General features: G+C 45.0%; 1 protein-coding gene across 1 annotated transcript in view; it reads right to left on the reverse strand.

Moving 5' to 3' along the window:
- Nucleotides 1–2,666: 2,666 nt before the first annotated feature.
- Nucleotides 2,667–24,317, reverse strand: part of minar1 (membrane integral NOTCH2 associated receptor 1) — a 45,569-nt gene continuing 23,918 nt past the window's right edge. The window contains exons 2-3 of the mRNA XM_059952461.1: nucleotides 16,955–17,182; nucleotides 2,667–2,864 (exon numbers count right to left, since the gene is read on the reverse strand). Coding sequence (XP_059808444.1) covers nucleotides 2,667–2,864; nucleotides 16,955–17,182 — 426 coding nt within the window. The remainder of the gene's footprint in view (nucleotides 2,865–16,954; nucleotides 17,183–24,317) is intronic.

The raw sequence follows: 24,317 nt of genomic DNA on the forward strand, positions 1-24,317 counted from the left end.
AGTTTAGTTGAGTTGCAAACTGGTGAGTAAAGGGAGATTCCCAGCTTTAGGCAGCTTACCTATTATCACCAGGAGAGTGCAAGGCTAACCAAATGGACATTTCTTCAGATTTGTTTCTGTTGCCTGGGTTCCATGTTTCCATGGTCCTTCTGCTTTTATACTTCCTGTAGCAGCTTCTAGAAGTTCTAACACCCTCCACTACAATTTTACAAACAAATGGCAGTTGTCGTCTGGATCTGTCAGTGCAAGTTTGAGTGCTGGCATGGGCAACATGTGGGGAAGTTACAATACCCATCAGACTCTGCTGCTGTTTTTATCTTTAATGGCAGGAAGAGTGGATATATTCGGTTATAGCTACCTGGCCAGTTTCCCTCTGGAGCCAGGGACACAGAGTCATAGGGTCAAGTGGGTCATAGAGAAGTTAGGCAGATACACAGGCCATTCAGCCAACTGTATCTGTGATGACCATAAACCACCAATTTACACTAATCAACGCACCCCAGGTTTTGGTGGTCCCCAACACACTGGAAGTATCTTACAGTGGGCGACTCAACTCCTAACTTGCACGCCCTTGAGATAAAACCCACACAGTTGCAGGGAGAACGTGCAAACTCCATCCAGGCAGTGCCCGAGGTCAGGATTGAACCTGATTTGCTGAGGTTGCAAGGCAGCAGCTCTTCAAGCCCTGCTCCAGTCACCTCGGACCTAATTTCAACTGAAGATAGAAGCTGAGGCTGCTCAGACTGCCAGCCATCGATGGACCTGGTGTGGGAGTGGAGACACTAACCAGCTTAATTCAGGATCCCCAACGGGTAAAAGATGAGTTACTTATTTTGACATGCTTGTTTTTTAAGCTATTCATTAGGGTTTTAATACATTCTATTTCACAATTATTGACAGCAATTTTTGAGTCGTAAAGTTGTACAGTATGGAACCAGGCTCTGCAGCCCAACTCATCCATATTGATCAAGACACTCATTTAAGCTGCTCCCATTTGCCCACATTTTGGCCCATATCCCTCTAAGCCATACTATTTTTTTAAACATTTCTATCAATTGGTTTCAAAACTGTTACAAAGACCCTTACATGTTTGCAGGAGACAAGTATTTGTTCCAGCATCCTGCCTGAGGCTCTCGGGCCCTCTGGGAGGCTGAGAGTGAGAGTAGCTTTGCCAAAGAGACCCCACCCTCAGGTGTGGATGCCAGCTTGTTTGGTTCACTGCATCAAAACCGTACACACATGGGTAGGCATGGTACTGCAGGCGAGCAATAAACCCTCTGACTTCAGCCTGTGACATTTCCTAATGTAGTTTCCTTTCCCCCCTAATTCTCTTACTTCAGCCTTTTTCTCCATGTATTTGTTGATATCTATTGTCCTTAATTTATTGGTTTTTATTCCTTGCTATTTTCACTTCACCATTGCTTAAGTTTCATTGGACCCACCAGCTCTCAGGTTTGCTTCTCAGCCAGCCAGTTCTCAGTTTACACACTTAGTTATCTCAAATGCCATTACAGTGTGAAAAAACAGGTAACAAATCCACAAGAACATAAGACACAGGAGCAGATTTAGGCCATTCGGCCCATCAAGTCTGCTCCGCCATTTGATCATGGCTGATTATTTTCCCTCTCCACTCACTCGATCGCTTTCTGCCCGTAACCTTTGACACCCTTGCTAATCAAGAGCCCATTGATTTCAGGTTTAAGCATCACCAGCGACTTGACCTCCAGAGCTGTCTGCGACAATGAAATCCCACAGATTCACCAGCCTCTGGCTACAGGAGCTCTACCTCAGTGAGTTCAGGGTGCTGAATTTTAGGACCCTATAACAAACAATTCTGCTCCTTGGCAACCAGAGGAATTTACTGGTCAGGCAAACAGAAACACAATTTAATGGCTTTATTGCTGCATTTATTTCTATCTGTGTGACAGATCCACCATTCACCTTGTGCATGAACTGGCCCCATGAAACCTAACTCTATCTATTATAGCATAGGTGTGCCCATGATTGATGCACAGTTCTGGGAACTAAGTAAGCACAAGCTTCATGCCCCATCATCTTCCAAAGTGAGCTGCAGACTGACGGTACTTTGTTTCCCTCCAGGATGAGCCTGTGGAGGTCGATAGTTGGTCCACACTGAGCTTTGCAGGGCTGGTCCCACAAAAAGAGAAGGTAACTATGAAATATTGAGAATCTGCTTCAATTCCTGGCATTTCCCGAACAAGCAAAGTCAGCCATTTGTATTCTGCTTCAAATTCTGGTGTCAAAACATAACTGGCCTCAAACAGTGCTCTTCACTTCATTGCTGTTTTCCAGGAACCTGATTCACTTTCAGCATTTTCCTTTTAACATCGCAGGACATTTTGACACCCAGCCTGCAGACTGGGTAACTCCTCCTAGCATTGTGCCGCACACATTGTTTGATGGAGTCACCCGTTGAGATTTTTTTTCAGTAATTGAAGTAAAACACTGCACAGAGGAAGATTATGCAAACATTTTGACTTGTTGCTCACTGTGGTGAAGTTAAAACCTTAGAGTCTGATCCTGTGAGCCCATTTATAGGGCACGCCAGAGGATAAAACAGTGAACAATATCAGTCCCAAATGCACATACTGATCTGAGACTTCTGACATTTATTCAGACTCTTTGATACATGTATTATAAAAGCATTAGGATTTCATAGTGCAAATTGGGACGACAATGACCAAGACCACTGTGCAGACTGCTGCTGCGATTAAGGCAGCAATCTTACAAATCCTAGCCCTCCTGAATTCTGCCTCTTTTCGTTTCAGCAAGGAGTCATATCCTGGAGTGTAAATATCCTCCATCCAGTATTCTAAATTATTAGGATTCAAAGATTCTTGATTCTGTAAGGAGACAGAAAGTCTTCTTAATGTCATTTCCAGCTGACTGTATAAAACAGAGAAGATTGTCTTAAACAATGGTAACTTAGTCCCACTAAAATCCAAAAGAGGGTAAAACTTAACTGACTTAGTGGTCAGTTCAATTCTTTCTCTGGCCAGCAAATCAGCAACACATGAAACAGGGGTAGAAGGTAGCCCACTCTCATATTCAATAGGATCCCAGTCTTCTCCCTCACTCACTCTCCCTCTCCCAGACCTCTCTGACTTCATTAACATAAACAGATCAGTCCCTTCCTTCACTGAGGCGACATCACCAAGGATTTACAACCCTCAGCGTAAAGCAATATCTAAAAGCCAAAAATAACAAAGGCTGGAATATAAATGTGAAATTATAAGGACCGAGAGAAAGAGGAGGAGGCTACTGAACCCACTCAGCCTGATCAGCAACCCTCCACCCTCGGTCCTTCTCCAGCACGATCCCCATATCCCTCTATTCCCCGATGTCTATAGACTCCTGTTTCGAGTGAACTTTGTGACTGAGCATCCAAGGGTTGAAAATTCCAAAGGCTTGCCACCTTCTGAGTGGAAAAATACCCTTTCATCTTGGTCCCAGATTGCCTTTGTTCTGAGACTGTGATACCCGGTCCTGGTCTCACCACCCTCCCTGTATCCAACCTGTCAAACCCTGTGGTTAGATCATGTTGCATTCTGGATGAAATGGGCTTTTGTTGCTCAATATCTCTGCCGTCACTGGTCAAGCTTTTCTGGACTCTGTCTGCGGTAATGGGACAAAAATAGAATAAGCATCTGGCTGTGGTCTCACTGAGGCCCAGTGCAGCTGCTGTAAGAACTATAATCTGAAACAAAACAGAAAATGTTGGAACTCCTCCGCAGATCAGGGAGCATCTGTGGAGAGAGAGAAAGCGTTAATGTTCTAGGTCCATGGACAGTTCTGATTCTCTCCCTCCTCAACAGTTGATCTCTTCTTGGGAAACTAGGCCCCCCCACTTTAGCCTGAGGAAACTGTTCCTCAACATCATTCAGGTAATCCTCTCGGAGTCTTGCTCGCCTCAATGAGACCCCCTCATTCAGACTTGGTAAAGAGGTAGATGGCAAAATGCTGGTAATATCTGGAGTGCCCTCTTTGGAAAATGCGGTGGGATTAGATTACACAGCGTCGTCTAAAAGGAGACCGGCTTGAACAGGATTTTGCAGTAAATACAGGTGACCCCTGAATTACATCTGTTTAGGTAATGGGAACTCACCCTTCCAGAATTCACAAACCACTGCCTAATAACCACTCTCACAGAATTTATGTGAAAGAATAATTAGATTTTTTTTCAATATGCATTTCTGGGCACATGTGGAGATGATGTGGCGTTGCATTTCAGAAAATTGTGACGTGGCCTGCTTGTTAAAGAATGCAAGCCTCTCAACCCAGGCGTTGTCTGTACTGGAGAGAGAGATTACATGCAAACTGGGGCAAACAAAATGGACCAAAATGTCTTCCACATTCCATTTGATTTAGTGATTTGATTCAATAAGTTCCACTAATAGTGAGTTTCATTGTATCATTCATTTGGAGATCTAGTCAGCTGGAAATAATAAGTATGATTTTCATAAGGAAGATTTGTCAAGGAAGAGATAGCTAAAAAATAAGGAAGAGGTCAGGATGAACACATTCCTCAAATTCACCAGCAATTCTTCCTCTGGACACAGGGTTTGTGCTGAGATAGTTGGATCATGAATTCCATTTGGAATATAGAGTTGACATTCTCAATTCTTTTGAAAGTTGAGGCAGTGAGGGTGCAGAAGGGTTGGGGGGGGGGTTGTTGTATAAACTCATGCTTACTCCCAGAAAAAAGGAACAGCAACACTTGCCAGCAGGAACATGCTGTAATCATGGGAGAGGTGAATTGGTAACACACTCAATGCCATTGAACTCATGCCTCAGCGTGTAGGGCCATCAATCAGTGGCATATTTTCCACTTCTACTCCACCCATTGAGGACATCTAAAGCAGAAGTTGATAGGTCCAAGGGCATCAAAAGTTATGGGGAGAAGGCAGGAAAATGGGGTTGAGCGATCATAAATCAGTCATGATTGAATAGCAGAGTGACCTCGATGGGCCAAATGGCCTAATTCTACTCCTGTGTCTTATAGACTTATTGTTTTATTCCTGGTCCATACACCTGACATGGGTTGAGTATTGTTAGTCCTGGGAGTGGAACACTTTAAGACCAGTGTGTGTGACAAACTGTTTTCTGCTTTATGTATGTAATTGTTTCAGTGTGGAGGATTCCAAAAAAATGTGGGTATCTACATAGAAACTATCAGAAATAGCCTGCCTCTGTAGGAAAGGTCCACGTTATAATGCTCATGCTTCAGTCCTGATGAAGGGTCTGGGCCCGCAACGTTCATTTCCATAGATGCTGGCTGACCTGCTGAGTTCATCCAGCATTTTGTATGTGCTGCTCTGGATTTCCAGCACCTGCAGACTTTGTTGTGTCCATGTTATAATTGCTGCTTTGTATGAAGTACAGTGTTTTTTTAAATAATAAAGCATCTTTGATTTGTTAGCTTAAATTACCAGCTATTATGATGATGAAGAAGAAGAAGGAGAAGGAGGAGGAGGAGGAGGAGGAGGAGGGAGGGAGGGAGAGAGAGAGAGGGAGGGAGAGGGAGGGAGAGGGAGGGAGAGGGAGGGAGAGGGAGGGAGAGGGAGAGAGAGGGAGAGAGAGGGAGAGAGAGGGAGAGAGAGGGAGAGAGAGGGAGAGAGAGGGAGAGAGAGGGAGAGAGAGGGAGAGAGAGGGAGAGAGAGGGAGAGAGAGGGAGAGAGAGGGAGAGAGAGGGAGAGAGAGACTGAGACAAGGAGACGAAATGAAGTCAAAGAAATTGGGAGTTTAATTGCACTGTCCAATCTACAACCAGCTGGGATCCCTCCTAAATATGTGAACACACTGAGAGACTGAGAGACAGTGAGCTGTGTAATTCAATTGAACAAATAAGCCTGCCTGAGCTACTGGACTTCCAATTTGTCTACAGACTGGAGACAGTGAGGGCAAGTTTATGCTGTCTACACGGAGCTGACTACAGCCAATTAATCAGGACAGATGAAAGTTAATATGTATCTCATTTGTGTCAAGGGAAGAGAATTGTACAATAAAGCCCTCAAAAGAGACCCTGGAGAAGGCATCAGATCCATTCCGTATACACTGCAGCTGCTAGAACTGAAAGAGTTGATCATTACTTGTTCTTAACAAACAATGAGGAGCAGTAGAAATCCTTTGACATTTTCTGGTAGCTGACTGTTAGCAGATAATAGTTGGAAGCCAGCGCAGAGTACCCCTGTGGCCATTCCCCTCAATAATAAGTACAGTTGAGGGTGGGGGCTGACCTACCAAGGGTCTCTGGCATGGAATCTGGCTCTGTGGCTCAGAGGGGAAGGGGGAAGAAGAGAAGTGCCGTAGTGATAGGGGGAGAGGAACAGACAAGAGGTTCTGTGGACATGAAAGAAATACCCAGATGGTACTTTGCCTCCCAGGTGCCAGGGTCAGAAATGTCTTAGATTGGCTCCACGGCATTCTAAATGGGGAGGGTGAGCAGTCATAAGTCATGGTATATTCTGGTACCAATGACATAGGCAGGAAAAGGGAGAAGGTCCTGAAGAGAGAATATAGGGCGTTACATAGAAAGCTGAAAAGCAGGACCTCCTGGGCAGTAATCTCTGGATTGTTCCCTGTGCCACATGCCAGTGATGGTAAGAATAGGATGATTTGGCAGATAAATGCACGGCCAAGGAATTAGTGCAAGGGCTGGGTTTCAGAGTTCTGGATTATTGGGATCTTGTCTGGGGAAGGTACAACCCGTACAAAATGGCAGATTACACCTGAACTCGAAGGGGACCAATATTCTTATGGGCAGGTTTGCTAGAGTAGTTGGGGGGATTTAAAGTAATTTAGCAGGGGGTTGGGAACTGGAGTGATAGGGCTGAGGATGTGGCAGTTGGTGTACAAGTAGATGCAGTGCGTAGTGAGACTGTGAGAAGGGACTTTCAGACAACAGAGCAAAATTGCAGTCAGTGGGATGAAGAGTACCATTGGGGCAAGACCATAAAGGGCAATGAAGGGGTTAAATTTCACTGCACAGGGTATACAGAATAGGCCGATGATCTTGTGGTGCAGTTAGAGGTTGGCAGGTATGACGTTGTAGGCATCACTGAGTCGTGGCTGGGAACATAACATCCAAGGATACACATTGGATCAAGATGTGTATTGATTTTGATCAATACACATTACAGGTAGGCTGATGGAGTGGGGTGGCTCTTCTGGTAAAAAAAAAATGTAATTAAATCCTTAGAAAGAGGTGACATAGGACCGGAAGATGTAGAATCCTTGTGGGTAGAGTTAAAAATTTGCAAGGGTAAAAAGATCCTGTTTGGAATTATATACAGGCCTCCGAACAGTAGCCTGGATGTGGGCTGCAACTTACAATAGGAAATAGTAAAGGCACGAAAAAAAGGAAATCTTCTGATAGTAATGAGGGATTTCAGTATGCAGGTCAATTGGGTTGGTGCTGGATCCCAAGAGAGAATTTGTAGAACGCCTATAGATGGCTTTTTAGAACAGCTTCTGGATGAGCTCACTAGGGAAAAGACAATTTTTATTGGGTATAGTGTAATGAACCAGATTTGATTAGGGAGATTAAGGTAAAGGAACCCTCAGGAGTCAGATATCATAACGTGATAGAATTCATCCTGCAGTTTCAGAAGGAGAGGATAAAGTCAGCATTACAGTGGAGTAAAGGAAAATACTGAGAGACATACTGAGGAGCTGCTTGGCAGGGGATACTCACAGGATGATGGGAGAACAGCAGTGGCTGGAGTTTCACCAGGCAATTTGAAAAGGGTAGGATAGAAACCTCCCAACGATGAGTAAATGTTCTAAAGGGAGGATGAGGCAACCATAGTTGACAAGGGAAGGCAATGACAGCACAAAACAACAGAGACAGCATATAATATAGCAAAAATTAGTGGGAAGTTATAGAATTGAGAAACCTTGAAAAACCAACTAAAGGCAATAAAAAAGCCATAAGGAGAGAAAAGATGAAATAGGAAGGTAAGCTAGCCAATAATTTAGAAGAGGATACCACAAGTTCTCTCAAAAATATAAAAAAAGTATAAGAGAGACAAAATTGGATATTGGTCAGCTGGAGAATGACGCTGGAGAGGTAATAAAGGGCACAAAGAAAAGGATGAGGTACTTAATACATATTTTGTGTCAGTCCTCACTGTGGAAGACACTAGCACTGTACCAGAAATTTAAGAGCTTCAAGGGCAGAATGAGTGATACTGCTATTACTAAGGAGAAGGTGCTTGGGAAGCTGAAAGGTCTGAAGATAGTTTGAGCACCTGGACCAGATGGACTTCACCCCAGCATAACTAAAGAGACTGTGGAGACTTTAATAATGATCTTTCAAGAATCAGTAAATTCTGGAATGGTTCTGGGCTGGGTCAGATTGGTAGAGAACCCTGACCACTGGGTCTACAATAGATGTTGAATGTAATGTCAACTACTTCTATGCTTCAGCAAACATGGAGCTCAGCCTCTGTGTATGCAAGAACCATCTGTTCATTTTAGTTCTGTTACTATGCTTAATGTGGCCCTTGCTCTGCTGTGGCGGTGATGTTGTGGGTATTTTGAACAGAACAAATGTTGGTGCAGAGAAGAGCAAGCAAGAATGTAGCATTGCCCCAACACATGTCTTACTGCAATGCTGCACCTCACCTCTGACAAGCTTCCAAGGGGAGTTGTGTTGTAGTTGACAAACAGCAGTTTGATGTCCGTTTTACTGTTGTTGAGATGCTCCAAAGCAGAGCAGACAGCCAGTTGGAATGAATCCTCTTTAGACCTGTTGAAGGCAGTAACATATGCCTTTCTGTAATTTCACCAATGTGTTGGGTCCAGGATAGATTCTCAGAGATGTTGACACACATTAACTTGATAATGCTTGTTTTTTCCACTATGGTATCCTCAACTTCCCCTTTCTGAAGTCCACCATCAGTTCCATGGTCTTACTGACGGTGAGTGCAAGGTTGTTGCTGAAACACCACGCAACCGACTGATTTATCTCACCATCTGAAATTCTGCTAACAATACTGGCACTGTTGGCAAATTTCTAGACACACATTCGTGGGTGTAGAAAGAGCAGAGCAGTGTGCTAAGCGTGTATCCTTGAGGTGCACAAGTGTTGACTGTCAACGAGAGGGGGATGTTATTTCTAATCCTCCCAGACTTTGGTCTCCTGTTGAGGAAGTCAAGGATCCAGTTGCAGAGGGAGGTACAGAGGCCCAGGTTTTCGGAGTTATTCATTCGAACTGAGGGTATGGTTGTGTAGAACACTGAACTGTAGTCAATAAACAACAGCCTAGTGTCCAGCTGATCCAAAGCTGAGTACAGAGCCGGTGAGATTGCATCTGCTGTAGACCTATTGTGGCAACAGGCAAATTGCAGTGGGTCCAGGACCTTGCTTTGGCAGGAGTCGATTCTAATGATGGCCAACCTCTCAAAGCACTTCATCACAATAGAAGTGAATGTCACTGGCCGATAGTCGTTGAGGAGGGCCACCTTGCTTTTCCTGGGCTCTTCAAATTGTTGCCATTTTGAAGCAGAATGGGAACTTCTGACTGCAGCAGTGAGAGATTGAAAACATCCTTGATGTTGTAACGTGAGTATTATTAAAAGTAATTTAATACCAATCGGGAAGCTGTGGTAGCAAGAGGCGGGATCCGGGGTTGGCGGGGTCTTTACTCCCGCTCTTTTTACTCCCAGTGTGCATTGTATATAGATCCTCCACCCAGGCCGCACGAGGTACCTGGAAGCCTCTGTATTGTAAATATCATTTGCTGTCTCAGATAAAGATGCTCTTTTGGCCATAAAATTGTCGAGTGGTCTTTTTGTAAAGTAGAAGTTACCACATATTTTTGGCGACGAGGTAAACTGGTTTCGTGGACGGTCGGCCCCGTTTTCGATCAGGAGCTGTGAGCGGGTGAGGAGCCCTGTGTTCGGATGGCTGCATTCGGAACGGTCGATGTGTTCGACGAGCAAATCGAGGAGTGGCCGGAGTATGAGGAAAGGTTGGGCCACTTTTTCTGTGCTAATGGAATTACTGAGGAGGCTAAGAAGCGCTCTATTCTCCTGAGTGTGTGTGGGGCAAAGACGTACAAGTTGATAAGGAACTTAGCTACACCGCAGAAACCGGGAGAAATTCCATACGACGAGCTGGTCAAGTTCGTGGGGAACCACCACAATCCCGAAGCCTTCAGTGATAGTTCAACGGTTCAAGTTTCACAGCCGTGTCCGGAAGCCAGGTCAGTCAGGTGGTTTTGTGGCCGAGCCTCGGCAGTTATCGGAACATTGCAATTTTGAAGCCGTGTTGGATGACATGCTCCATGATAAATTAGTATGCAGCATTAATAATGACGCTGTACAACACCGCTTGTTGGGGGGAAACCCCACCGTTGACTTTCCAGACAGCCCTTGAGGTTGCCCAAGGCATGGAAATGGCTGCTTATAATGCCAAGGATACACAGAAAGGACATGGGGGGGGGGGGGTCACAGTTGATGGCAGTGCTCCAAGTCAGGAGGGAGACTGGTAGACAGGAAAAGCGGGTGTAATGTTTTCGGTTTGGAGGGACGCACTATGCAAATTCAAAGATACCGTCTGCCATGCTTGTAGCAAGAAGGGACATTTGGTTAAAAAGTGCAGGAGCGTAAAGGGTGAGGTTAAGCCTGGGCAGGGGAAAGCTCAACAGGCTCAGGCAGCCACACACCACCGAGGAGAAGCAGACGGAGAGACCGCGTGTGCCTACAACATGTTTGGGGTGGAAACGGATGAGGGACCACCTGAACCATATTATGCCACAGTCACTGTCAGGGGAAAGGACATTAAGGGTGAGATTGATTCAGGGGCTTCTGCATTGGTCATTAGTGAAGAGACCTACAACCTGCCTCCCATCAGACCGTCTAAGCTCCAACTCAGGACCTATACGGGGCAGCCCATACCTCATTTAGGGCTGTTATATGTGGTTATTTCAGCCGGGGGGCCAGAAGGCTGAAGCCAGGCTGGTGATAGCTAAGGGTAGTGTGCCCAGTCTTTTGGGCCACGATTAGCTTCGCAAAATCTGGCTCAACTGGCATGAATTTAAGTATGCACGCACGACGGAGGACATTCTGCAGCGTTATAGTGACGTTTTCAGGGACGAGCTGGGCACACTGAAGGGTGTAACCGTGAAACTCTATGTCGACCCTGAGGCCACACCATGTTTTTTTAAGCCCAGGTTGGTGCCCTATGTCATGAAAGGCAAAGTCGAGGCGGAGCTGGCACGATTACAGGGGCTGGGCATCATTGAGCATGTCCAGTTTTCAAGGTGGGTGGCTCCCATTGTTCCAGTTTTGAAGGTGGATGAAACAGTGAGGATATGTGGGGACTACAAGCTTACGGTGAATCGGGTCTCTAAGCTGGAGGAGTACCCATTGCCACGGGTGGATGACCTGTTTGCAACCCTGTCAGGGGGTAAACTGTTCACAAAGCTGGACATGAGCCACGCCTACCAACAGCTGCTGCTCGATGAGGATTCAAAGGAGTATGTCACAAATGCACAAGGGATTATTCAGATGCAATCGCCTGGTGTTTGGTGTGGCGCTTAGCTCCGCCATTTTCCAAAGGACAATGGACTCCTTGCTGCAGGGGATTCTGCATGTAGTAATGTATCTTGATGATATTTTGATCACAGGAGCCACGGAGGGGGAGCATCTGGCTAACTTAGAACAGGTGCTGAAGAGACTCTTAGATGCAGGGCTGTGGTTGAAATGCAGAAAATGTGTGTTCCTGGCTCCGAGTGTGACCTACCTGGGACACAAGATTACGGCTGAGGGGCTTTGCCCAGTGGAGGAAAAAGTGAGAGCTATTAAGGAGGCCGCAAGCCCCAGGAGTGTCACTGAACTCAGATCAGTTTTGGGCATGGTGAATTATTGTGGCAAGTTTCTTCCGGTCCTCTCAAAGGTTTTGGCCCCACTGTACAAGCTGCTTCACAATGACACTAAGTGGCAGTGGGGTGAAGAGCAGGAAGAAGCTTTTAAGGAAGTGAAAGAATTCCTGCACTCAGCGAAGCTGCTCGTTCACTGTGACCCAGACAAGGAGATCACCCTTTCGTGTGACGCTTCGCCCTATGGAGTCGGGGCAGTTCTCTCACATGTCATGGAGGACTGTTCAGAGAAGCCTATTGGTTTTGCTTCACGTACGCTGACGGCTGCTGAGAAGGGATATTCACAGCTAGACAAAGAAGGTCTGGCCATTGTTTTTGTGGTCAAACTTTTTCATCAGTACCTGTATGGATGTGCATTCATAATTTATACAGACCATAAACCACTGATGAGCCTTTTTAGGGAGATCAGATGCATCCCACCACTAGCATCAGCTAGGATACAGCGTTGGGCTCTCACATTGTCAGCCTACCAGTATACTATCGTTTACAGAGCAGGTGGGGATAATGCAAACACCAATGCGCTGAGTCGACTCCCTTTACCCGAGTCCTCTGTTACTACATATGTGCCTCCAGAGACTGTTTTCATTGGAGAGGTTGTCAGAGACACCTGTAAAGGCGACCCAGATTGAGCAATGGACAGAGGGGGTCCCAGTCCTATCTCAAGTCAAGACTTTTCTTATACAAGGTTGGCTCTGATGCACCAACAATAACTCGCTGAGACATGAGGCGAGGTATAGGCTTTTATTGACTGGAAGAAAGAACAAGCAGCAATTGACCACCATACTACATCCTGGAGACTGAGGCCGGGCTCAGGCCCCAATCGCCTTTATACCGGGGTCTGTGGGAGGAGCCATGGTCAGTGGGAGGAGCCACAGGAGCAGTCAGCAGTGGGGGGGGGGGGCATGTCCAGACAGCAGGTATATGTAGATCACTACAGGGAGACAGTGTGGGAGGAGCCGCAGGAGCAGTCAGCGGGGGGGGGGGGCATGTCCAGACAGGTATATGTAGTTCACCACAGGCACAGAGTTGTGGAAGGAGAGGAACTGAGACCTTATGCCAAATGCAAGACTGAACTGAGTCTGCAGGATGGCTGCATTTTCTGGGGGGCGAGGGTCATCGTGTCTCCCCCTGGCCGTTCACAGATTGTGGAGGAAATTCATGAGTCTCACCCAGGGGTGTCTCGAATGAAAAGCTTTGCAAGATCCTACGTCTGGTGACCAAGAATGGATCAGGAGCTGGAGAACAAGGTAAAATCATGCACGCAGTGTCAGACCAATCAGAACACGCCACCACCAGCTCCTTTGCACCCCTGGGAGTGGCCAGTCTACCCCTGGTCTAGGCTACATTTGAACTTTGCTGACCCCTTTATGGGGCAGATGTTTCTTGTAATGGTAGGTGCACATTCCAAATGGATCGAAGCTCACATCATGAGCAACACCACAGCCTCCTCAACCATAGACAAAGTCAGGCAAGTGTTTGCAGTCCACGGGTTGCCTGACACTCTGGTCACTGATAATGGCCCGACTTTCACCAGTGAGCTGTTTGGTGAGTTCATGCAGCAGAATGGCATTCGTCACATTCGGACGGCCCCTTTCCACCCAGCCTCAAACGGTTTGGCTGAGTGGGCTGTTCAGACAGTGAAGGAAGGCCTGAAGCGGATGACAGGGGACTCTCTTAGTACCCGGCTTTCACGTTTCCTGTTTAAATACCGCCTTACTCCACAGACTACGACCGCACGTACTCCAGCAGAGAGGCCTAAGTCGAGGTTGGACCTGCTGCGCCCGGACATGAAGGCAAAAATGGAGAGAAAGCAGGAAAAGCAGAAGGAGGGACATGATCAGCATGCGCGAGACAGACCATTAGAACCGGATGACAATGTCTATGTGAGAAATAATCAGCAATGGTTACCTGGTGTTATTCTTAAGCAGAGTGATCCAGTCTCCTATGTTGTTAAGCTGACTGATGGGCGTGTTTTCCGCAGACATCAGGACCATGTGCGCCTGCGTCATGATTCCGGCTCAGAGGTAGACAGTTCCATGGAGTTTCCAATGGGGAGACAGACTACTGGGGAAGCACGTCCACCAGTGACTTTGCCAGAGGGAGAGACACTGACAGAGGGGGCAGAGGATGAAGAGGATGGACATTCTCACGCGGACACACAGACCCCTCTCGTGTCCCCAACACCAGACCCACCCAAAACATCCTCACCAGTGGTGCCTGCTGGGTCACCGGGGGTAGTGTGTAGATCACAGCGCCCTCGCAAACCTCCTGACAGACTGAATCTTCGATTGGATAGTTCCTTTTGTTGTTAGATTGAATGTTGAATTTGCCATGTTTTTTAGATGTTTTGTATTGGTAACCTATTGCTAATGATACCACTGTTTTTATTTCCCAGTTCTTCTATATTAAGGGATTGTTGGATTTTAAAGGGGGAGAAGTGTTGTAACATGAGTATTATTAAAAGTTAGTTAATACTAATCGGGAAGCTGTGGTAGCCAGAGGCGGGGTCTTACTCCCGGTATGCATTGTATATAGTTCCTCCACCCATGCCGCACGAGGTACCTGGAAGCCTCTGTATTGTAAATATCATTTGCCGTCCCAGATAAAGATGCTCTTTTGGCCGTCACGCTGTCGAGTGGTCTTTCTGTAAAGTAGAAGTTACCACACTTGACAGTTGGTTGGCACAGATTTTCAGAGCCCCAGCAGGTATCCTGTCAGTGCCCGAACCTTGCAAGGGTTCATCCTCTTGAAAGATGTTCTGCTGTTGTCCTCCGAAGCAGAGATCACACGGTCACCTGATGATGCACCGGTGTAGTTTTATTCTCTCTCTCAAAGCATGCATAAAAGGTGTTGAGCTCATCTGGGAGTGAAGCATCACACTCATTCTGGGCAAAGCCTTCCTTACCATCAATGCCTCATGAAGGTGGTACCCATTACTCAGGACCCTTACCATTCAGTCCTCTTCTCACTAGGGAGGATGTACAGGAGCCCGAGAACCCATAACCAATGATTCAGGAACAGCTTCTTCCCCTCTGCCATCAGATTTCTGAACAGTCCAGGAACACTGCCTTGTTATTCCTATCTGTTAGCATTATTGGGTTATTTTGAAATCCAAGGTAACTTTTACATCTTTGTTCTGCTACTGCAAAACAATACATTTCACATGATCCAAGTTAGTGATAATAACTCTGATTTTGATTATTCCAATGTCAATAGAATATTTAATACCTTGGTGTGAAAAGCAGATCATTGCACCTCACCTCTGTAAGACTAAGGAATTTAGGGTGCACTATACCTCAGGAAAGGGGAGTCATGGAACACAAACTAATCCTGAGGGGTCAGTAGTGGAAAAGGTGAGCTTCAAGTTCCTGGCCATCAACTCCTCAGAGGCTCTATATTGATGCAATCATACAGGTTTTAGGAGATCTGGCACATCGCCAAAGACTCCAGCAATGTTTTACAGACGGAGAACATTCTGACTGGTTGCATCTCTGCCTGGTATGGGTGCTCCGCTGCACAGGATTGAGAGGGCTACAGAGAACTGTAGACTCAGCCAGTTACAACTACCCCCAATATCAAGGACTTCTTCAAAAGGTGATGCCTCAGAAGGTAGCACCCACCCTTTAGGATCCTCACCATCCAGGACATTACTACTATCAGGGTGAAGCCACATGAGCTTGAAGATGCACACTCAATGATTTAGGAACAGTGTCTTCCCTCCTGCCATCAGCTTTCTGAACAGTCCATCAACCCATGAGCAGCACCTCGCTAGTTTGCTCTCATTTTGCACTATTGTTTTATATTTCGGAGTGTCATTATGATAATGATTTCATGTACAGCATTGCACTGCTGCTGTAAAACGAGTTCCATGACAAACATCAGTGGTAATAAATCTGATTCTGGATTTCAGGGCCTTCGTCCGTGTTGGAACGAAAACTGAGTCGAGGTCTGGAGCCAAGTGATTCTGGCACAAAACCAAATTGAGAAGCAGGTGAGGAGGTTATTGGTGAGTCAGCGGTTCTAGAAACAGCTCCCATATTGCACACAGTCACAGCCAAGCACATCTACACACACACCATTATCTGCCAGTGTGGCCCTGGCAGTGGTGGAAAGGGGGTTTGGTTTGCTGATCCCAGTTCTCTCGACCTAAGGTGTTCAGTAACTATCATTATCTACCCGAGACTGTCCTGATTCCTTCTTAGATCAGCTGTTTTACAGAAGGGTTTGGAAAGCCTGAACTCTGTGGTATGTAGTGACCATTTAACACCTGCTGCTGATGTCTGTTGCCTGTTCTCTCCCCGTAATGAACTTCTCAACCAAGACCCACCAGGTAAGTGTTACCTAAGATGTGTCGAAATGTTTGGCCAGGGTAGCACCAGACGAGACTCAAAGCCACTGTAGTTGACTCCAATCTGAAATTTCCTGTGAGATAGATATGCAGGAAAAAGTTCCCTTATTCTAATTAGACTGAAATGGGTGGGAATTAGCTGAGGTCTTCAGGCAGTTTTCACCTGCATGTGTTAATATAATAAATTCTTAGAACATCAATCAACACTTTACTTTGAAATATAATGTACCACCTTTGAATATAAAATAGATTTCAATCTCCCCCCTCATTCTTCTAAATTCCAGTGAATACAGGCCCAGAACGATCCAATCACTCCTCATACATTAACCCTTTTATTCTTGGGATCATTCCCGTGGACCTCCTCTGGCCCCTTTCCAGTGCCAGAATATCTTTTCTGAGATAAGGGGCCTAAAACTGCTCACAATTTTTGTTAGGGAATGTTTTTAAAGTCACAGACGCAATGCCGATGGAAGGAGACACAGATCATTCATTGCATAAGGGTGCTCAGGGTCAACAGCCTCCTCCGAGTCTGATATTCCTAGACCTGATGGATCTCTTTCAACCCAATCCGACTCAGGTTCGGCAGGCTGACTTCTCTGAGCCTGAATTCAGGAGAATTTAAAAGAGGCTTAAGGGGCAGTAGCAGAAAGAAGGCACAAACACTGGAGCTCACCTAGATTTCCAGAGCTATTAACTTTACCTTTTCACTGGCGTTCCTATTGTACTCCTCAATGGCCCATGATGGCTGAGGCTGCTTCTGCTCCAGGACCTCGGTCAGCCGGAGATCTGTGTACAGCGGATTGTTCTTCATGTGGGATTTCATGGAGTTGGGATACACATGAGGGCTGAAGACTTGTTCAATTAAAAGGGAATCTTTCCCGGGCTTTGGTGGCCGATGCGATTGTGAAGTGACGCAGCGCCGATCTGCCTAGAAAAGAATTTAAAGGGTTGAAGTGTAATGTGAAGAAGAAAGTAACATCTCATTAAAAGTTGCAGTGACTCAGATAAAAACAAAACATAGCCACAAGTGAGATATCTGACAGCTCGAACGAGCTGAAGTGCATTCCATGGGGTCTGTGTTCCTCAACAGTGGGGTGAAAGCCCGGAAGAAAATTTGAACTAACTTCAGTTTCCCTGGCTGAAGGGTGAATGATTCTAAATCTATTACAGAAGTCTTAAAAGGATGTGTGGGGGTACAGACTGCAAAATTCATTCCGGACTACTTTACAAATTATCATTGACTCAAATCAGTCAATGGACAATCAATTTGAGTTCATCATTCACCCTACTGATGTAAAGCCGGTTGCAAGTTCAGGGCATGAAGGTGAGTAGTTGGTGATCAAATAACATCAGTGCGCTATTTGTACTGGAATGATGGGCAAAGACTATGTCCAAGAAGGAAGGGGATAGCCACCCATCCTTGACATTCCATGGCATTACTGTCTCTAAGTCCCCCATCTTTAGCATGATTGATGAGCAGCTCAGCTGAATTTGCCTCACTAACAGCATGGCTACAAGAATAGGTCAGAAGCTAGGTAGTAGCTCACCTGACACACTGAAGGGCTTTCAAGATAATCAACGTGGTACAAAGGATAATGGAATGGTTCCCACAAGCCTGGAGGTGTGCAGTTCCAACAATACTCAGGAAGCCTGACACTCTTCAGGATAAAACAGCCTACTTGACTGACATCCCTAAATATTCATCACCTCCACAAACTGGAGATAGAGGCAGCATTGTATAGCTTCCACGAAATGTGATACAGTTCATTCCTTTGACTGTTGCTAAACCCATGACCTCCACCACCAAGAAGGACAAGGACAACAGGAGTATGAATTCATCACCTGCAGGCTCCATTATGACCTGGAGATATAACATCATTCCTTCATCATCACTGGTTCTAAATATTGGAACTCCCAATCCCACAGCTTTGTGGGAGGTTCTTCACTAGGAGGACTGCAGAGGTTCATGAAGGTGACTTGGCACCACATCCTCAAGGATAGTTGGGGAAGGCCAATAAATGTTGGCCATTGCCCACCATGTTGAATGAAGACTTGTCCTTGACTTTGCCACTAATTTTAAAAATTGGCTGGATTATCAGATTAAGTACCAATTAAAATCGCAAGAGGTAATTAGTACTGATAAATTGCAACATTTTGACCACTCCATTGAGAATGCGATAATTGTTAACTCAAGTCAAGTCACTTTTATTGTCATTTCGACCATAACTGCTGGTACAGTACACAGTAAAAATGAGACAATGTTTTTCAGGACCATGGTGCTACATGAACAATACAAAAACTACACTGAACTACGTAAACCAACACAACAACTACACTAGACTACAGACCTACCCAGGACTACATAAAGTACACAGAACAGTGCAGGCATTACAGTAAATAATAAACAAGACCATAGGCACAGCAGAGGTCAGTAGGTTGGTAGTCTGATGGCTTGGGGGAAAATCTGTTACATAAATAAATAACTGAATGGCGGTGTCTGGGATTCCGTCCGTTTCTGTACTCCCGCCGAGTATTTCGTTGCCACGCATGTAGTCCAATTTAATGTCCATTGGAGAGCAGAATGGATGGGAGAGCCGGCCGGCTAGGACTTGCTTTTTTCCTGGCACGGACTCCTGTTTGCTCACTTCACTTCTGCTTCCTCGCACACCGCTTACGGTGCCTCCAACTCCAGCCACTGGCATCAGGCGACTCCGAGGACTGCAGGCCCGATTCCCTCAGCAAGCCGGGGTTGTGCAATCTAACCAGCAGACTTTCATGGAGGTTTGTTTTTGGGCGATCTCTGTATTGTAGCAGTATCTGGCGATGGTAGATAGTCGCTCTGTTATCCATTGCCCTAAACCCTAATTGTGCCTTAAAGTTAAATTAAGAAACTAAATTAAAGTAGCACCAGATTCGAAAGGCCGCTGCTGCCATTTGCCACGCTGCCTACAGGACGTACGCTATGTTAATCAAGCATTCTTGCTAAGGGAACAATTTACACTTGCATGCAAAGTTATTCTTACAAATTTTAAGCGTTTCTATTTTTAACATGTTCTTTTCTTACTTCTCCTCCCCTCTCAACCCATTTTTCCTCTTTTCTCTATTTCTTTCTTTGTCTGATTTGACTCCCATTTGCCATTGTACTTCATTGCATTGAATTTCTTTTCCACTGGAGGATGAGATAGGCTGCTGACACTGAGCTTCAGGGCTCTCTTGCTTGCAAACAGATCAACTCTGCGTCACCCTGCATCACTGCTCAGTTCGAGTGGTAATCCCTTTCATAAACACTGTTCCGGATGGAATCAGGAATGCTCAGCTCCCAGTCCAGTCCGAGGAGTGATACTATTGGTCTGCAGGTATGAATAATACTCTTGTGAACACCGTGATGATATGAAGAACAATCATTGCATCCACCAGTGTGCAGAAATTGGAGTGTAGGAGACTGCAGTCTTGTATGACCACAAGATATAGGAACGGAATTAGGCTATTTCGCCATTGAGCCTAACCTACCTTTCAATCAGGATGGATTTATTCTCAATCTCATTCTCCCCTTTTTCCCTGTAACCCTTGACTTCTTTACCTATCAAAAATTTACCAATCTGTGCCTTAAATAGATCCAATGATTTGACCTCTACAGCCCAATGAATTCCCCAGAATCGCTGCTCCCTACTTATTTTTATCTTTTTGCACTATTTATTTAATTTAACATATAAGATTTATAATTTATAAGAATTATATTGCTGCCACATAACAAATTTCATGACATATGCCAATCATATTAAACCTGATTCTGATTCTCTCCGAAGAATTTCCTCTTCATCTCAGTTTTAAAGGAACAGCCCTTTATTTTGAGATTGTATCATCTCACCTTAGACTCTTCTACTAATGGCAACATCCTCTCCATATCTATATCCAGGCTTTCAGTATCTAGTAGGCTTCAATTAGATTGGTTCATCTTCCTGAACTCCATCTCATATAGGCCGAGAGACATCATACATTCCTCATAAATTAAACTTTTCATTTCTGGGATTATTCTTGTGAGCCTCCTGTGGACTCTCTCCAGGACCATCATATCCTTCCTTAGATATCCCAATATAGTTTGAGCAATACCTTGTAAAGCCTCAGCAGTATACCTTTGATTTTATCTTCATGTTCTCTCAAAATGAATGCTATCCCTCTGTATCCCTTTTGCCAATCACCTTTCTGGCTCTCAGCTTCACCCCACCCCCTCTGGTCTTCTCTTATCATTTCGCATTTCCCCCTCCCATTCCTACTTTTAAATCTCTTACTATCTTTCCTTTCAGTTAGTCCTGACGAAGGGTCTCGGCCCGAAACGTCGACTGCGCTTCTCCCTATAGATGCTGACTGGCCTGTTGCGATCCACCAGCATTTTGTGTGAGTTGCTTGAATTTCCAGCATCTGCAGATTTCCTCGTGTTTGCTAACATTGTCTTCTTTATTGCTGACTCAATCTGCAAGTTGAACTAAGACCCCAAACCCCTTTGTACTTCCGGATTTCTAAGTTGTCTCCCACGTTACCACGTCTTTAACTTTCTAGCAAAGTGCATAAGTACACATGTCCCTACGCTGTATTCCATCTGCCACTTCTTTTCCTATCCCCAAGATCTACTGCAGGCTCCCTGCCTCCGAGACACAACCTGTTCTTCCACCTATCCTTCTATCATCCACAAACTTGGCCACAATGCCACCCGTCTTCATCCTAGATCATTAACATATAAAGTAAAAATTTGCAGTTCTAACGCTTACCCCTGCAGAAGTTCACAGCGATCAGGAGCCACCTAAGAAAGATCCCTTTATCTGTCACTCTGACTTTGACCAATCAGCCAATGGTACCTTGTGTCTAATACCACAGCTCTTACCTTGTTCAACAACTTTGTGTGTGGCTCCCTGTCAATGTACTTCTGAGTACATACTCTAAAATTTCATCCTTAGCAATGGACTTCAAATTCTGACCAACACTCAGGTCAAGTTAACTGTCCTGCCTTTTACCTTTCCTCTTAAACAGGAGAGTCACATTGGCAATTTTCAGATTGTCCAGAACCTTCCCTAATTCTGGTGATTCTTTAAAGACCACCATGAATGCCTTCACTGTATCTTTAGGTACTCCTGGAAGTCTGGGCTGTAGTCCATCCGGTCCAGGTGATTTATCCATCTTCAGGCCTTTCAGCTTCCCCAGCACCTTCATCTTAGTAATGGCCGCCACACCCACCTCTGCCCCCCTGACACTCTTCAATTTCTGGCATGTTGCTTGCATCTTCCACAGTGAAGACTGCCCCAAAGTACTTAAGTAGCTCCTTACAATTACAAATCTTTTAAAAAAAATTGGAATCATCAGTGCAGGGTAGCATAGTAGTTAGCACAATGCTTTACAGTACGGGTGACCCGGGTTCAATTCCCCTCACTGCCTGGAAGGAGTTTGTATGTTCTCCCTGTATTCACGTGGATTTCCTCCAGGTGCTCCGGTTTCCTCCCACAGTCCAAAGGTGTAACGGATCGTAGTTTAACTGGTCATTACAGATTGTCCGGTGTTTAGGCTAGGATTAAATGGGGCATTGCTGGGCAGCGCGGTTCAAAGTACAGGAAGGGCCTGTTTCACACGATATTTCTAAATAAAGCATAAATGATACAGCAGTGTGTTAGTTTGTGCTCTGCACCAACTGCATTACCATCTGTGTATGAATGTGGGAAGGCTCAGTTTCCCCACAGGAGGCTAACGACAAATGCCTGCAATACACCAGCCTTTCAGGAAGAGACTACTTAAACAAAAATATAAAACGCAGGGATGAGTCAGCAAGTCAAGCAGCATCTGTAGAGGGAGAAAGGCAATTAATGCTCTGGGTCAAAGGTCACAGAGTGAAGGTCGGCATGGTTTCAGAAAGCTCTGGTTTTTTTCCCGGATTTCCAGTTTGCAGATTTTCATTTGCAGGTTATTTCTGAACTTTGCATCCTTGAATGTTATGATCTAAGTTCCGAATCTGGGCTTTTATTTCCATGGCTGAAATTGTTTGGCGATGAAGAATAAACATGACTGTGGTGAGTTCAGTTATCTCAAAGGTTTCTCCTCCCATCTCCACGCACATGGAACAAAAACATCCAATGACTGGCTTGGTTACACGATCTGCTGCATTTCCATTGGCCAGCTACCGATTTCAGTGTACATCTGTTTAGGTAATAAGTAATAGACTGGTAATGGGAGTTTCTCTGAGTCCAGCATAGTCTTGATGGGCCAAATAGCCTCTTTCTATGTCAGAAGGAAATAGCAAATATGGGTGAAATCAATCCACTAAGGTTTAGTATTTTCTTTTATACAGTCTATTAAACTCACAGCATGAGCTCTACAAACAGGCTTTGTTAAGCATCTCAGGGAGATAGGAAATTACAATTAGCACATGATGCCACTTAAAATAAGGCAATACCAATCAATAAGAATAATTCTCATGAATGGAGCTCTCAGTTTGAAATTATATGCCACTGGTCTGAGGAGCAGTTCTTTAGAACTTGTGTAATACCATGGATTTCCACAGATGGCTTTGCCTACTCCCAAGCTGCACAACAGCCCATTACACGGTATGCTAATGAGCCAGTCCGCAGGCAGCTGGTCACAGCTTTGATGTTCAGCTACACAAAAAAGATTATTTCCAACGTAATTCTATTAGCCTTTAGGCTGATTTTTGTTTCCTGATTCGAACCAGTACCTAAAGGATTATGAATGAGTAAAGATCACACTTGAATAGTAATGTCTTAATCACAAACTATTTTGCCAGCTTATGTCACTTCAATAAATATTCTCAGTCTAAGAGAAAAAAGTGAGAATCATTTTGCAGTGACCATGGCAAACTAAATGATACAATAAAGGCAGTTACATTTCACAGAGTTTTCAGCCAATCAGCAGCTTTTTACCAGGACTAAGGAGATGAACTGGGTAATGATTAGAAAATGAAAGGAAAGGCTCTACACACGAACGAGGGGACAGCTTTGTGGGTACAGGGATGGGTCTACTGGTGAGAGATAGTGATAGGCTCCATCATGGGCACTAGTCTCTGTTGTATCCATGACATCTTCTAGGATTGATGCCTCAAAATGGTGGCATCCATCACTAAGGACCCTTATCTCCCACTTCTCATTGCTCCCATCAGGAAGGAGGTACAGGAGCCTAAAGGCACACACTCAATGATTCAGGAACAGCTTCTTCCCCTCTGCCATCTGATTTCTGAATGAATCCATGCACACTACTTCACTACTTTTTAAATTTCTAATTTTACATATACATATATATAAAAAGTGACCCTGATTCTGAGGAATGGATGAGGGGATATGGATGTACAGTTGAGCAATGAGGGAGCTCACTAGTGTAGAAATGAGTCTACCAATAATACGCATGGGTATCATTCTTAGTTATGGTCTGGACAGCAGAACTGAGGTTTCCAACACTAATCTGTTCTTCTGCGATGTGGTCAGGGACGTTGACAGGTGCTGGCTTTGTCCAGTGTGTCTCCCATATTCTGGACGAGTTTGTATAATTTCTCTCTTGCTGCCATGTGCAGCCATTACACAGCTCTGAACAACACAAGGAGCACAGGGCAAGCAGATGAACTTATTTGCACGATTCGTTAAGCCAGCTGGTGAATGGAGATCTCTTTGTCAAGAAAAGCCTCAGGATTTAACATCTCACTGGTCAACTGGAAGCACTGCAATCACAATTAGACAAAATGTAACCAGTGATTTATTAAGGAATCCTAATAATTAATTGTTTTCTCACTGCATGCCTCTAAATTAAATCACTCTCCTTCTTAAGCTTCATCAACTTTCACCACTTTTGAAGTTTTGATTATGTACACCTTCAGGGGATTCTGCGCCTCTAGATTTGTAAAAATGTAACAATTTCCTTTCTACTCCAATTCTTTCTTCTGATATGCAAACTTCTTAAACCAATATTTATTTATTGAAATACAGTACGGAATAAGCCCTTCCTGCCCTTTGAGCTGAGCCACCCAGCAACCCCCCCAATTTAATCTGAGCCTAATCACAGTACAATTTACAATG

The sequence above is a fragment of the Hypanus sabinus genome, chromosome 28, assembly GCF_030144855.1.
Source record: "Hypanus sabinus isolate sHypSab1 chromosome 28, sHypSab1.hap1, whole genome shotgun sequence".
Lineage (NCBI taxonomy): Eukaryota > Metazoa > Chordata > Chondrichthyes > Myliobatiformes > Dasyatidae > Hypanus > Hypanus sabinus.